Genomic DNA, 15,944 nt, shown 5'->3' on the forward strand with positions numbered 1-15,944 from the left:
TAAATTTTACATTTCTGAGCAATCCTTGATTTGTTTTTCTTCTTAGAGCCTTAATTCTCTCTTCTCTTGCCATTATTTGCTGACAGCATTCTTCAAAGGTGCCCAGATGTCCATGGACCACATCTTTGGCTTAGGTAGTATAAAAAATTTGGATTTTCCAGAAGGATTTTGTGAGGAACTACTTACATGGGATGTTTTTCATGGGAATGACTGTTAGCTTTCCCTTTAATTTTGCTGCAAATTTATCCTTTCCCAGAGGGCTACAGAATTTTTTGTGACCTTCCCTTCTCTTATGTGCTCATACAAGGGAGAGACAGAAGCTAAGTATAGATCTTTACATGTAGAAGATTCTCATGTGGGGATTGTACTGCAAAATGAGTGTAGTAGTGTTCCTAAATAATCTTATTAATATTCAGAGAGGGAAGATCTAATCAAGGTAATCATCTGCAGTATTCTCATACTGATTAGGGATACATAGGACTTTTTCTAAGAAGGGTATGAGCTTCTATTGTGATTAAAGAAATCACTGTGGCTTATGTTATTTTTCAAGCAGAGAAATAGCAGCTTCTTTAGTTCAACAACAAAAGAATCCCTCTGCAAATCATGAAAGAATTGCGTGTCTGAAAGATTACCACAATTTTTCATTAACATAAATAGCTAATCAAGATAGAATTTGAAAGGAGTAGGTGAAATAAAGAAATTCCTATTTAGATTAATCTGTCTGTGTGTACTGCTCTTCCTATTCTCATTTACTAAGTAGAGGATCAAAGGTGTTAACAGAAACAAGCCAAGATAGTTGAAAAAGGGGAGAAAGGAAAACCAGTCAAGAAAACTACATCTTGGAGCGGAGAAAATACAAGAATGAGGTATGAACAGGTGAAAGTCCGGCAGAGTTAGACCTTGAAATAGAATAAGTAATTAATAGTTAATTTAAATAAATAGTAAATTTTATTTAGCTTTATAAAAAAGAAAAAAGCAAGGAAAGAATGGGATTGCTATACAGAAAAAAATGGTGAAGACAGAAGATTGTTTTTAGCTTGGGTTCAAAATCCTGGACAGCATTGGACACAGGGTGGCTGGCTATTAGGAAGGGATATGGCAATGAAATTACCATATCCAAGATGAAAGCAAAATTCAAAGTGCTTTATTTATGCAAATGAGAGGGAGCAATAATTTCCACCCTAGAAAGCTGAAAGAAAGCCAAATTCATGGGTCCGGTAACTCAGGCCTTTCTATGAGTCCATCATGTGGGATGTTGTGCTATAGCAAATACAGCAGTACTATTTAGAGAAAGCAGAAAAATGATATGAGCAAGTACAGGCCTGTTAGTTGGATTTCAGAGCTATTGCAAGGCTTAGAACAGTATTTGAAGGAAAGAGTAATTATAGACTTGGAGCTAAATGGAAAATTGGATAAAATGCAACACAATGGTGTATCATGTCAGAATAACTTAATAATGTTCTTTAATCAGATAATTGATTCTTGTTTTTTGACAAAGGAAAAACAGTACATCTAATTTGTTTGTTTTAGTAAAGCATTTGATATGATGCAACAATGAGAATTTACTACTTAAACTGTTTTAGTGCAAGAATTACATTAGTGGATAAGGGACTAGTTACTGAAGAGGTGCAGCAGATTGTGCAGAAAGCTGAAACAGTTAGCGTTGAAGGAAGTGAAAAATAGCTTTTCTCAAGAATTAGTTTTATTAAATAGCTTTGTTACTGAATGACACAAAAAACAGGATTAGGCTGATAAAACTTGGTGATGATAAGAAATTAGAAAGTATTGTTACTCTGGAAATTGCTAAGGATATCATACACAAAGAGCAGAGTGGTTTTGAATAGAGTAATAGAAATAGGATGGTGTTTAATATGCAAGGTCATTTACTTAAAAAGTAATAAATCAGAAATGGCAGAGAAGGAGAGATGGTGTATGGAGTACACAACAGAATGAGGGTGAGGTGCCAATATGAGAAAGGCAAGTAATCTTCTAGGATGCATCACACATGGGGTTTCTAATAGAGGTCAGGAAGTGTCCATGTGCATGTAGGAGATGGATGAGAACACTCCAGGAATTCTGTGTGCAGTTCTGATGGACCATTTTCAATACCCATGATTCCAGAAGTACTGCTTTGAATAAAAGCGTGGTATGGAAAGGATAAACCCTGAGTTTGTTGCTGTCTTAGTCTTACAACTTTTTTCCAACTGTGAGGAAAATACCACTGGCAGTATTTGTAAGGCTTATTGTCTTGTTTTGGATGTAGTTCTAGGTAAGTGAATCCAAACGGAAGCCATACAGAGGAAGGCTCAGTTATTAATTGCAGGGGCAACAAGTGGTTCTATATTAATTTCACCAAGCAGTGCTGAAATGAGGAGTAGGTTGAATCTTTAAGACAGTGTGTCTGTCTCTTCCTGTTTTCTTTTTGATTGAAGTTGCATGCACAGTTCAGCCTTAAAAAATTGTATAAACTATATTGAGCAAACTGCATACAATTATTTGAGACATTTTCTTCTTAGCTGGCCAGAATAGTAACATATCAAAGGGAGCCATGGATAAGATTTGACTGGAGCTCAGTATTCCTTAGGTAAATCTGTTCTAGTCCTATAGCATTTGTTTGGAAGAATAAGTTCTTGCCTAGACTTTTTTTTTTTCCCCAACCACAGTTAGGAGACTCCAAGGTGGAGTCCTGCTTCCGATTCTTGATTAGCACAACTAGTGGGCAGAAGCATTCCTGCAGATGAATTAGTAAGGCCAAAAAAGTGCACTGCTATTATAGCCTTTCAAGGATCTGATTTAAGCTGTCCTATCCATGGAATTACTCAGCTAGTATAATAGAATGACTTAGGTCTGTCGATAAAGAGGTGGTAAAATTAATTAGTTTTTCTCCATTAATTGATTTCAAGCCAAAAGAAGCATATGCCTTTTAAAATCAATAGTCAGTCTTACTAATATAGTAATTTCTGTATGTGGGCCAGCTGTACAAATGTATAGAGATGCTTGATGCATGGTTTGTTTCCTGAAAAAATATTTCCAGTAAGTTTGTGAAGAAGCACACCAAGGCACAGTAGTTGGGTTTATATTATACACACAGTAGTGCAGTTGCAAATTGCAGCTGTTAGGAATTAGCTATTAGCTTCATGTTCAGACCTATCCTCCTAGCCTCTCACAGTCATGCCTGGAAAGTAGTGGTTGATTTGTGGCAAGTTTTACCCAAACTGCCTGGCCTCAGTTATCTGCTACTTTCAAATGGGAGTTTCAGGAGAACGTCACGCCTGTTCCAGAGCTAAAGAGGATATGTAATAAGGTAGAAAATAGGAAGACACTTTAGAACCTTCAGTAAAGTGTTTAGGCTTGAATTTTAATGAGACTGCAAAGCTATGAAAATTATCTTCTGTTCATAGTTTACAAACAAATTGTTAATAGTGAGCAGTTAGAAAATGGATGTACTGGGGAAAAATCAGCAATAAGAAAAAGTGAAAAGACATCTTCCCCACTGGAACTAAGCTTTCTTCCAAATATACTAGGTCACAAAAACCTTAGGTCTGTCCCTTCTGCTTTGTTTCTGACAAGCTTGTTTCCTTTGGTTTATTTTCTAATCAGCATAGGCACAAAACTCATGTAGAAACTGATAAAGATCCTGAGAGGTTACGTTAATAACGTGTCTCGGCAGGTTGTGAGTGAATCCATACTCCTGCTCTCTCTGCTGCAGACACAGCAGACTATGAAACAGATTGTCTTCACCATCACAAACTTAATGCTTTGCACCAAAATGCCATAATCAAGTCTACAGTGAAGTGTCCACGTTCTTATTTATTGACTCCTGAAAAATCAATAGAAATGGCTTTAGAAGATCTACTATATATACATATATGTTACAATAACATATCTTGGTGAAACTCTTGCTGGGATGTTTTGCTCCAGCAGGTATGCTAACAGAAGAATTAAACTACCTTGATATACCAGTGCTAGACTTTACCAGCAAACAAAACCACTTGAATGAAGCTGTTCTCCTATGTGATCAGAGAGAACTAAGATAGCTCTAAATATATCCCAAGCACACAGGCTATATGTGATTTCCGGGAAATTCTAAAAGGCTTTTATTTAGTAACCATGATGATTTAAGGAGTCAGACTGCAAAAGTAATAGCTGGATTTTAAATATCTTAAAATTTGTCTTTTTCTCTAAGAAACTAAAGAGAGACGGAAATTGGCAAACTTGGGATCCATGCCAGAATTTGGATTTCAAAACCCTTTCTATCCTTGAACCTTGTACATAAATTCAGAGGGTTGTTGAAATGCTATTCTGATTTTTAAAACCGCTTGCCTTCCCTGAGTGTGTTTTTGTACTTGCATGAAGATTAAAGCTTTGTGTCTTTTATGCTTTTTTGCTGCTATTTCTCATTTGGTGTGTTAAACATGGATTATCTGGCATAACAGAGGAATAATTCTGAAAAGCTAAAGGGTGATAAACATAATTTTCATTTGATTAGATAAGTAAATTCATGTAATGCTTATTAAAATCAAAATAGAAGTTTATTCTAAATATAGACTCTATTGAACTGGGTATGATTTATGTGTATGTATTAGACTGTTGGCTCATTAAGTAACAGTGTATGATAATGTGTTTAAACACAGAAGTTTTAGTAATAGTAGGAAATTGGATGCAACCCATAACATTATACTATTCAAACTGATTGAAACTCAGATGGATGTGATGGATAGTATGGCAATTATAATTATGTGAGCACTAGTAATAGTTTCCTGTGGATTTTTATCTTGTGCTTGAGTACCTGTAATGTCTGATTAACAACATGAACACTAATTAAAGCTGTTTTCATGATTTAGACATTTCTAACAGTTCTTGTCCATGTGGCATCTGGTGAGATACAAGCTTGGGTTATGACACCTGGAAGGTTGCCTGCCTCTGTCCAGTCACCTGTTTTCATGAAATTTTTAAGAACATGTTTTTCTTTCATCCCTTTGTTCAATTCGGTCTCTTCAAAAGAGATAATATCAAGGACAGGCTGCAACTGTATGGTCAGATAAGCAATGTTGAAGGTTATTTACCTAAACAGAAGGTAATGACAGTATGATTCCTAATGAGATTCTGTAAGAACCTATGCTTGGATCATTCTTTTTAGATTGTTTAGCATGATTTTTAATCTCTTTTTGAATCAGCATAACACAAAGATGATGCTACACTAGAAATAATTAGAAATTCCCAAGCACAGAAACAGTAATCTTATAAAACTCCTAAAGGGATTAGAGACATGGACAAAAAATAACAAGCCAGGACTATGTATATTAAATATAAGCTAAAACATGAGAGAGGAAAGGGATGAAAAGGCGAAAATGTGGATAGTTCATGAAACCTAAGAGGCAATGGTTTAAATAGGATAATTAATGTAATATGTCTGTGACATTATGGCTGCAAGTAAGTCTAATATATTTTTAGCCTGGAAACGCGAGCACCATGAGTAAGCTAGGAGCAGCCTTTTCCTTGGGAGTTCAGGTGCAACTGCAAAATGAATAAATGAAGAAACCCTTTTTCTTTCCCCCCCTCACATACTACTTTGTAACTTTGCCAAGTTGCTGGAGCTCATCCCTTTCAAACCATGGTTTTGAAACTGATAGGAGTAGGGTTATGGAAAAATGGAAGAGCCAAAGGGGATAGCGTGACTAGGTTTGGAGATAGAGGGAGGGAAGGGAGGACTGCAATGAGGAGAATGAAGATTAGCAGTCTGATGGAGAGAAGTGTCTCTGGGACAAAAATGAAATGTGGAAATTGGCTAGCGCAGAGAAAATGGAGGGGAAAAATGTTTAAATACAAGGAGGAGGAGAGGGCTGGACACAAGAGATTGGAGATTTTGTAGGAAGAGAGCTGGGAGGAATAGGGAAAGGAGTTGGGGGCAAATTGGGTATGAAAATGATGGGAAAGTCATTAGGAGACAGCTGGTGGAATTGGAAGAAGTGAAAAACAGGAGCCGTTGAGAGAGGAGGCATGTGGGTGATGAGTGGTCCCAGAGGCTAGGGGCTCCTGGCTGGTTAGGATCAGAATCTAGTAGACAGTGTGTGAGAGGGAGGAAACACTATCTAAAATATGAGCACACGTGCATATTTTATGGGTAGGAGCAAGATGGGGCAGATGGGACAGGAACAGAAGAGGACAGTTATGTCTAATGTGTTAGTGCGCTGCAAGGGGTTGTAACACTGGAAATCACTCTGCTCTGGAGATCTTAAGGCTCCACATTTCCCTGCTGTCAGAAAATAAATGTGAAGGTGCTCTCAAAGTGTGAGACTGCTCGAATTCTCTGCTTTCCAGTCCATACAGAGAAGAGCAGGTGCTGTTGCCACTGAATCCAGTGATAGAGGTTTGTGCTGTAGCTACAGCTGTTCAAACTTTGCCAGGTTGGCAGAGTGTGTGGTTCCACACAGTAATATCTGTGTATGCTTGGAAAACGTAATAACTTCAATTCAAAACACTTTTGCATATGTCAACAAACTTTCCTGGTTTTTGTTCAACATTTTAATGTTTTGTGTAACATTTTAATGTAATTTATATCAGTAAATAATTTAAAAAGTCATAACAGAAAAGTCATCCAGCTGGCTAGTAATGGGGGACTTTTGTTCATACCAGTTTCTTGTGTCCTTGAACTTCTTTGAGTCCAGATTTACACCACACCTGAAAAGAGGAGAATGAGACTCAAATAGTCAGATACGGTTATGCTACTAGATTCTGAGGTGCTATTTCACGTCATTGACATACCTCTGTTGTCTGAGTAAGGCCTTGAAAGGCTGTGCCCAAGTGTTAACACATGGTTTATGTATGCATGAATGTGCCTATGTCTGTGAGGGTTTTTTTTTCATTTTAATTAACTGGACTCTTAAATGAAAAATAGTGTAAATTTTCCATAATGTTTCACCATCTTTATGAGTAACTTTCTGTGCTTAAGTACACCTAAGCTAACAAAGTTCATAAAAATGTCTTTTGTGAAAAAATCGTGGTGTTGATAATGGATTGAGGTTCTATGAAGCATGAATATGTCTGTGTATTTTACTTTAAATGAACAATGTCTCTTTACTTTGTTGTGATTAAACTAAAGACTTCTTTTGGTGTTTACTCCAACATGAAAATTTAATGGAGAAAATACTCTCCTGTGTTCTTACTGTTTCTAAATTTTCTTTTGCTCTGCCACAAGTTCTCCTCCTGTATCCTTTCCAGTTGCTCTGTCATAGAGGTAGTATTGTATGACAAAGAATTACCCAAAGTTTTGTAATACACAGTAATTTTTTCTCAATCTGCTTCTCTTTTCACCTCTGTGGTCAGAATTCATCTTCAAAAAAAGATACAGCATTATGTGGGAAGAAGCAGGCAGGGGAATTTTCTCATGTTTCCTGCAAACAAAGAATAAATTGAAATCCAAAAACATTTTACCAGTGTTATTTTGATATCCATGAAAGTAATATATTTTTCATTTCTTATGCACAAAGGAGTTATAAAACTGGTTGTTTGCGCAGGTGGTTAAAGTTTGAAGAAGATGTAGAGGATGGTGGAGAGAGATGGAGCAAACCGTATGTTGCCACATTGTCACTTCATAGCTTGTTCGAGTTGAGGAGCTGTATTCTGAATGGCACAGTTCTGTTGGACATGAGAGCTAATTCCTTAGAAGAAATTGCAGGTATGTATTGATGTTGCATCTATTACTTATCAAAATTAATCATAGAAATCAAGCTATACATTGCTCATGAGAAAGTTGTTGCAGAAGAGTCAGTTCAGTTTAGAAACTTCCTGAAAATATTTTACTCAATATATTGGAAAAGAATCTTAACATATAACAGAACTGGTAAACACTTTATCAATACTTGTTTCTATAGATTTTGCTATTTTAGAAAATGATCTTTACATGGGGGAGATGAGCACACTGAGGATATGTTTCATTAGAGCTGATATGTGCTCTGTTGCAGTTGGGCCACCTCGCATTGTGATTGTTGCATTTACTAACTTCCACAAACTGAAGCTATTGTTAAGCTAATTGCAGATAATCTATCTTAAAAAAAAATTAAATCATTGAGGAGTTTTCATCATAATTATGTAACATGAAAACAGACAAATGGAATCTTTACAGTTTAAAAAATATGCATCTCTAAATTGAGCATGAGAAGAAAACATTAAGTGCATGCTTTCTAAAAAGCATTAGCTTCCTCAGTTAATAGTGAGTGCATTTTTTCCAGTGTTGGTATACTCAGCAGGTACAATTGTAGAGCTTTTGAGGACAGCAGGAGCAGAAAGCAAGAGAACGTAATGGATGAGCCTAGTCTCCCAAAAATAAAAGTGAGATTGAGACTGTATTCCTGCATTCCTGGTGTTTCCCCCAAAAGGCTCCATCTAACCAGTTAAAACGGGACTTTTTTTGGTTGTATATTTATTGCTATAATAGAGCAGGTTGTTAGCGGCGGTATAGTACAGAGGTGTAATGTAGAGTCTCAAGGACTGTTAAAACTCCAAAGGTTGCATGGCCCTGCTAGAAGCAGCCAGCACAATTTGATATGCTTATTTCCCTGATTCTCCCTTCCAGGAGAGAAGACACAGAGCAAAGAGCTGTTCTATTTTGTAATCTGAGGTCTCTCATTTTCTGCTTAGCTACCCTTTATAAAGACTAGTCTCGTGTTCATGTTGGTAGTTGGAGTCTGGTCCCAATATGGAGGATTATTTAATTCCCTCTTCTCGCTAAGATATCTTGATTTACATCTGCTTAAAGGTTTTACCTTGGTTTCACTTTCATGGATTTCGCAGCATTTCTGATACTGGTACTATCTTTCTAAATCATATAATCAAGAGTTAACTTTTATACAAATACCTTATTAGATTTATAGTGTTTTGCATACTACAAACTTTGCTTAAAGACTGAACATGAAGCAGCAGATGGTAAAATTGGGAAAAGAGCACTTGCACTGGAGAAAGAGTGCATGAGTTGTTGTTGTTTGGGCCTTTTAGCTGCCTTGTCTCAGGCACAAAGTAAAGTGTTTTCAGAAGATGTAAAATATACTAATCAAAGACAGAAACCTTTTCTTTTAGATAAGGGTCCAACACTCAAGAAGAGATTATAAGGAAAAGTGCTTTACTGGTGGTATGAAAATCTATGTAAGGCTAGATAAAATTTATTCTAGTTACTTAGATTATCAGGTAAGGCAGATGCTGTCCAGTAGGCTATATGTAACAGAGGAATTAAAATTGGATGAGCTGATGGTGGCTGCGTTTTGCATTCCTCTTTCTCAAATTGTTTATGTCAAAGTGATGCAAGATACTATTAATCCAAATCAGCAGAAACTTGTGTGGGTTTCCACTGTGCTGAGATCTGATTCTCTGATGAATCATGGACTGAATCAGAGCTTCAGAATTTGTCCTGATTATGATAAAAGAAAAACATGAGGGGTAAAAAGCAGCTGCTTTGCAAGAACAAAGGTGTTCATCAGTATATCAGTTTATTTATTTATTTAAATTAAGACCTATTCAGATCAGCTGCCTGCCGTTCTTTTATTACTGTTTGCTTACATAGTACACTAGGGTTGTCAAGCTTGGATTTTGGATTTTTCAACAAGAAATAATTCGATTTCTTTGTATAGTCAGTTAAGAGAGCCCATCTAAAATTGTTCTTTCTATTTAAGTGGGTTAAAACATATTAACAAAAGAAAAAGAACTCCAGCAAACTTATTTTTTGCTGTTTTTTGAAGATATTATGTAGTGAAACCATAATTAATTGATGCTTATAGTTTCTTAATCCCTGGATGTTTGCTGCAGTCAATTTTTTGTTGTTGTTTCATTCAGTTAATATGTCCAAGAACTACAGAGCTGACAATCTTAATTCAGTTTTGAGACTCTTTCAGATATAAGTCGTCCTTCAGTATAGAATTTGGGGAGCTGCTGTAATGCTATTTTGAATCAGTCCTGCTTCTGGAATCCAGGAAAACTTATTTCTTCTGAGAAAAAAGTTTAGAATGTTTTTCTTGAATTAGTGTGTCCCATTTTCGCTTTAAAAGTACAGACTGTTGTGGCAGATGTTTGTTGTTTTATCTGATCTGGGTGGTGGGCATCTGTTTAATAAGGTGAGCTGATACACGACAGGTTTTGCATGGGTCTTGCTTCGTCTTTAAGAAAGGACTTTTTCCCATTGCAGCTTTAATAAGCAATGATGGTGATATTTCTTAACAACTTTGCAGTAGGTTCTTATTGCAAGTAAGTCGTTCTGGAGATTACTGATATTACATGTTGGGCTTCTTCAAAAAGAGGTTTTTATTTCTTATAAATAAAGTCGCTATTCCGTTTGCTTTCTGGATGCTTTCTAGTATTACTTGCATTGCAGTCATGCTGTTTTTCTCTTCCTCAGCGAAGATCCTGTGCAATTTTTTAGTATGACACTACATACCTAATTCCTGCTCTCAAGTGTTTGCAAAATGTTGCAAAGAGTATGTTAGCACACATTAGCACTAAGAGGAAGAAAGACTTTAATGGTAGCGATGACATGCACACGGTCAAGGAATGTGCAATTCTAACAGTGTATGTTAGAAGTTCGATAATCCTAAGTAATGTAATAGGCTACTCTTTCTCCATATTAATGACTACTGGACCTGAAGATGAGATAGAGCTTGTATTGCTCAGGAAGTTCTGTCCTGTCTCTCCTACTCAGTTGTTATTTACTGTCAATTCTTATAGTCCTATGAGTTGTGTGCTATGGAATTGAAACATTGCATACAAACTCTAGGATCGCATCATTCCTGTTGTATCTGACAGTCCGGAACCTTAGAATTTAAAGAAATGGTTGGCTTTATTCAGCATTTTGCTCTTGTAATTTTGCATGTTAGCCATTCTCATGTTAGGCTGGTCCAATGATGCTCAGTTTTTGTGTTCTCCTCAGTGCTGCTATGTATACCCTGTGAAACAGAATTTGCTAAATTGAATTTACCCTATGGTTTTGTTTTAGGTAGTATTTCTGAATTAACTTTAGTTCTTATCTTTCTGAGGAATAGTTTATTACTATCACAGAATCGCAGAATGGTTGAAGTTGGAAAGGACCTCTGGAGATCATCTAGTCTGACTCCCCTGCTCAAGCAGGGTCACCTAGAGCACATTGCCCAGGATTGTGTCCAGATGGCTTTTGAGTATCTCCAAGGAAGGAGACTCCACAACCTCTCTGGGCAACCTGTTCCAGTGCTTAGTCACCCTCACAGTAAAGAAGTTTTTGCTTATGTTCAGATGGAGCTTCCTGTGTTTCGGTTTGTGCCCGTTGCCTCTTGTCCGGTCGCTGGGCACCACTGAGAAGAGTCTGGCCCCATCCTCTCTACACCCTCCCTTCAGATACTTATGCACACTGATAAGATCCCTCCTCAGTCTTCTCTTCTCCAGGCTGAACAGTCCCAGCTTTCTCAGCCTTTCCTCATCAGAGAGATGCTCCAGTCCCTGAATCAGCTTAGTAGCCCTTTGCTGGACTTGATTTTGTTTTTTTTTTTTTTTTTTTTTAATGTAATCTATTGATAATCTTCTGTATTACTATATTTAGACATATTTATTTTGTGAGAACAAATAAACTAGTTGTGCACATTCACTTTCATTTTACTTGCCTTAACACTGTTAGGGAGAAATGTGTATAATATATTTGCTGTTAATGTCTTGCTATCTGGGCTGCATTCCAGTTTCAAATTGTATTTCTGTAAATGCAGTGCCAGTCTTTGTATCCTTGAAAGAGTTATACTTAATCTGCATTGCTAAATTGAGACAAAGAATTCCTATTTGTTTTAGTCAAGGCTTTTAATCTATAAACACGTATTCACTAAAGCAGTAAACCCCTAGCACTTAGCCCTTGAAAATGTCTTTTATTAAAGTCTATGTTTTAAGACTTTAATGGGCTTGAGGTAAAATCTACAGATGAAAAACATCTTTTATACTGCTTGTATGGCTTTCAGAACATTTTGTATTTCATCCCTGGAAACTGTTACTTCTGCATAAAAATATTTTTGGCACCAGTGCTGTGGTGAGAATTTTTAAATCATCCTGTCTTCCAGCATGTCCATTGTTTATTAGATTATTTTTCATTCCAACTCTGTATTATTAAAAATCACATGGTCTACAAGGCTGTACATTTCTTTGGGCAATCACCCAATTTTCTTTGTTGATCAAGAGCTTATTCATACCTATGATGCTGTATTCACAGACAATATCTTGTTTTAGTAGACTCCTGAGATGAATTTCCAACTTCATCATCATACAGCTCAATCGCTTGTTAATTCCTGACATTTCTCAAATTGTTTTTGAACTTCATATGATGGATTTTATTTGTTTCTTGAAAAGAACTTGACTCCTTTGTTGAATTTTATCCTGTTTAAAAATGCGTTTTTATTAAACATCGTTTAGGGCTTTTCATTACTGTTTTTAGTGCTTAAAATTCTTTTTTCATATGTCTGTACAGTGACTCCTGTATCGATAGACTAGCGTTGCATCCACAAGGAATTCCTTTGAACATTTGATGTAGTAATATTTTATCGATCACTTCTGGTATAGAACATATGCTAAAAGGAAGTCTGAAAAATCTATGTAATCAAAACAATTTACTTTGGAACTTGTCTCTTCAGGAGATATTTGCCAGAAGCTAGCTGCACCATTAGAGAGCTGCTTCACTGTGTTGTTCAAGTTGGCAGATGAAAATGTTCTCTTTTGATATTTTCATTTAGTTCCTTTGAAACCATGCAGACTCTCAAATTACCATCTGGTTTTTTGATTGTAACCACTGAATGAACCCAAAAGGTTCTTCCACTTAACATATGATGCCATTTTCTATCATTTGGTTCAAAAACTGTTCAGTCCGGCCTTTAATGGCAATACTTTCTTTACGATATGAATCACGGATCTCGCATTTTCTTGTAGTTGTGCTGAGTGTACTGTGAACAAATGTCAAACCTTGTCAAATACAAACTGTGGCGTCAGAGTTGCACAGTTGTTCTTTGGTGACTTGCACAATTTGAAATATTAAGTAGTCCCATTTGTTTTAAATACATAATTTAAATTTAATATATATTTTTTAATTTAAGCTTTAACTATTTAATTTATATCTTCCCGTTCTTTCCAATCCAGAGTTCTGACTGTTTTTTCCCAAGCAGTCTTTCAAATGTTCCTCACGATTGAAAATTCAATCTGTTTAACAGTTTAATCTTGTGATTGAGGTCACTGGACTCTGTGCTCAACAACTCAGGGTATTACATCCCAAGTGTGCTATTTTATTGATTTCAGTAATATCATGTTAAGCTTTCAATCTGAACAAGTCTTGTTTTGCCTTTGTTTGCTTTCAGCTATATTACTTCATAATAATGACATATTTAAACTGGTTCCAGTTCAGATTTTATTTCACTGGAGTCCTTTGTTTGAGCTGTGACACTTATGTGGTATTATGTTTCTGACAGTGCATTTATGATAAATTTAACATCTATTGTGAACACTGTTACAAGGCATGGGGCTGCCTATGAGCAATCTGCTTCTCCGTTTGACCCTCCACTTGTCGCTTGTTGGGCTTCCACCTTTCACTTGCCCGGGTTTTTGCTTGCTTTAGAGCTTGCAGCGCTGTGATTACCGCTACAGAGAAGCCTTCACCAGGTTTTGTTGCTTTGTCTTTGTAAATTGAATGTCTCTTATCAACTTCTGACTTGCCTGGTACCTCTTTTTTGTCTGTATTTTCCCATGCTCACCACAAATGTGGGATTTTTTAGATTTCACAGGAAGTCAGTCTCAGTTTTCATTTTGGATGTGGTCATAGAACCAATGGCACTCACTGCTCTCAATCTGTTTAGAGATGCAAAATATCTCGTTTTCCTCGATCCTCATTATTCTTTGGGTAGCAACCACTTTGGCATACTAGCATAACTCTGAATTACAATGCTGTTTGCCCTACAACCTGCAAGCTGGGAATTTTAGCCTTGTCTCTACTATTTAGTGCATGACTTTTTTTTTTTTTTGTATGTTCATATGTTCTGTTTACATGCTAACTTTTGTTCTTCAGTGAAATTGGAGACTCTTACTTTAGAAAGCAGATACTGTCCCTCTTTCCTTTTCAAGTAATTTAGCTGAAAAGTTGAACAAAGTAATTTCCGGTAGAGTTGGAAATAGAACCCAGCACTCAGCCCACTCGAACACTTCACCTCTTTGGATGAACAAGCCAAACCAGCTAGCTTAGATAGCTTGTTTGTAATCACTGTTGTAAACACCAGAAGCAGGTCTTGGCTCGCAAACACAGCCCAAGGATCCTGGTTGTTAATCTCCTATTGCTCCTAGTAACTAAGTGGGGAAGTGTATTAAGTGTCCCTGTTAGTGACAGTTTAACATAAAGGACAGCATTTCGACTGAATAGCCTGCGTAAAGGACTGCTTCATCATTGCTTGTGTTTCCTTCTTGCCCCTTTTTTTTAAGGGGAGGAAGGAATCCAAACCAAACAAACCCCAGATTTTAAATTAGGTTTTGTAGTCAGCTGTTGTTGCAATTATGATGCAGAGAAAAGCCTTTGTGTTCTGTTTTTTTTAATTAATCTCTCGTTTTGTCTTGCAATCACACAGCTACACAATTTGGAAGCTGGAGAGGTGTAAATACCATCAACCTTCCTGATACGTACAGGGTTCAGTTTATTCTGGTGTAAACTGTCAGTGCCAACCTGTATCAAGAGAATATGAGCCCAGCAGTTCAAAATATTTTTTATGTTGTACAGCACAGAAAAAAGGGGCTCTGGATCTTGTTTCTTCACTGACCAGTACAGAAGACAGGCCCAGCTCAGGCTGTTTACCTATTAGACCTTGCCTGCCTTTTCTGGAAAGGGTGAATGTCAGTCATTTGTCAGATAACCCTCAGGGGTAGTTTGGTGCAAATGCAGTACACCTTTGATAAATTTATTCTATGTTTCATTCTGAAACTTCCTGTAGTACGGTATGTGAGGCGCTGTGCACGCCGTGACCCTGCGGCAGTGGGGCACGCACGGTGGCCGCACTGGGGTGTCCCTGTAATGCTCTCATTCACTCGGACCTGGGATGGCTCTGAGTGGGGGGTGCAGCACCCCCAGCAACAAAGCTGCGGTGTTTAATAGATGTCTCCACGGTGAATGAAAGTGGCTAAGTGGCTTTTGGATCCTAGCGGACCCTAGAAATGGGATAGGTGCAGTTTGCTGTGCTGTGCTTGTGCACGTGAGCCAGGCTGTATTTGAACCAATTTGAAGTGTCCGCATCTGTGATGCTCTGATTCACCACCCAGGTAAATTGTTCACAGATAATGAAGAGCTACATTTAAGTTAGTACAACAGCTCGTTTAAGTGTTTGCACGTGCTCGCAAAATCAGTTTACAGATGGGTATATTTTATGTAAATGATGTGTTTTAACTAAGTCTGAATAGAGAAAGAGCACTTGAAATTTAACAAGAGTACTACAAAGACCCAGATTTCTTTAAATCTTTTTAAATGGCCTGGGCAATAAGAACATTTGGCTTTAACAGCTTGAAAAATGATTTTGTGGTTGCATGAGAAATCAATATTCCTTGCCGAGGAAGCATTCTGCTTCCGTGTTTCTGATATCAGCAGGTATGGTGTAGTCTGAGCAATTAAGAGAGTGGGTTGTGTTCTGTTCCTGGGGATTCCACGTCTTGCTGTAAGTTCCACGTGGCTGTGAAACAACCTTGAAAAATCTGGTGATAAGCTGTGTCTCTGGCTAGAAGGGGGCTCTGCAGGATGTTACAGATCATTCCAGGGGAAAAAATTTGCTCAAAAGGAAGGGACAGCCCCCAAACTCTTACTTTGTAATGTTGCTGAACGTAGAAACCCTGGAGAATCTCTGTTGTTATATAAGAATATAGCTGAGATACAATGCTGTGAAGCTATGTATTCTTTTCTCTGTTTTGTTACATTGAAGTTGGAGAAATGGTCATGC

General features: G+C 37.2%; 1 protein-coding gene across 9 annotated transcripts in view; it reads left to right on the forward strand.

Moving 5' to 3' along the window:
- The window catches only part of SLC4A10 (solute carrier family 4 member 10), a 160,972-nt gene that overhangs the window by 80,234 nt on the left and 64,794 nt on the right, over positions 1–15,944 (forward strand). For all 9 annotated transcript variants that reach the window (XR_003258295.2, XR_003258301.2, XM_064514850.1 and 6 more), the window contains one exon: positions 7,518–7,678. Coding sequence is in view for 7 of the 9 variants with exons in the window: in XM_064514850.1 (XP_064370920.1) it covers positions 7,518–7,678 (161 nt within the window). In the remaining 2 variants the exon portion in view is untranslated. The remainder of the gene's footprint in view (positions 1–7,517; positions 7,679–15,944) is intronic.

The sequence above is a fragment of the Dromaius novaehollandiae genome, chromosome 7, assembly GCF_036370855.1.
Source record: "Dromaius novaehollandiae isolate bDroNov1 chromosome 7, bDroNov1.hap1, whole genome shotgun sequence".
NCBI classification, from domain to species: domain Eukaryota; kingdom Metazoa; phylum Chordata; class Aves; order Casuariiformes; family Dromaiidae; genus Dromaius; species Dromaius novaehollandiae.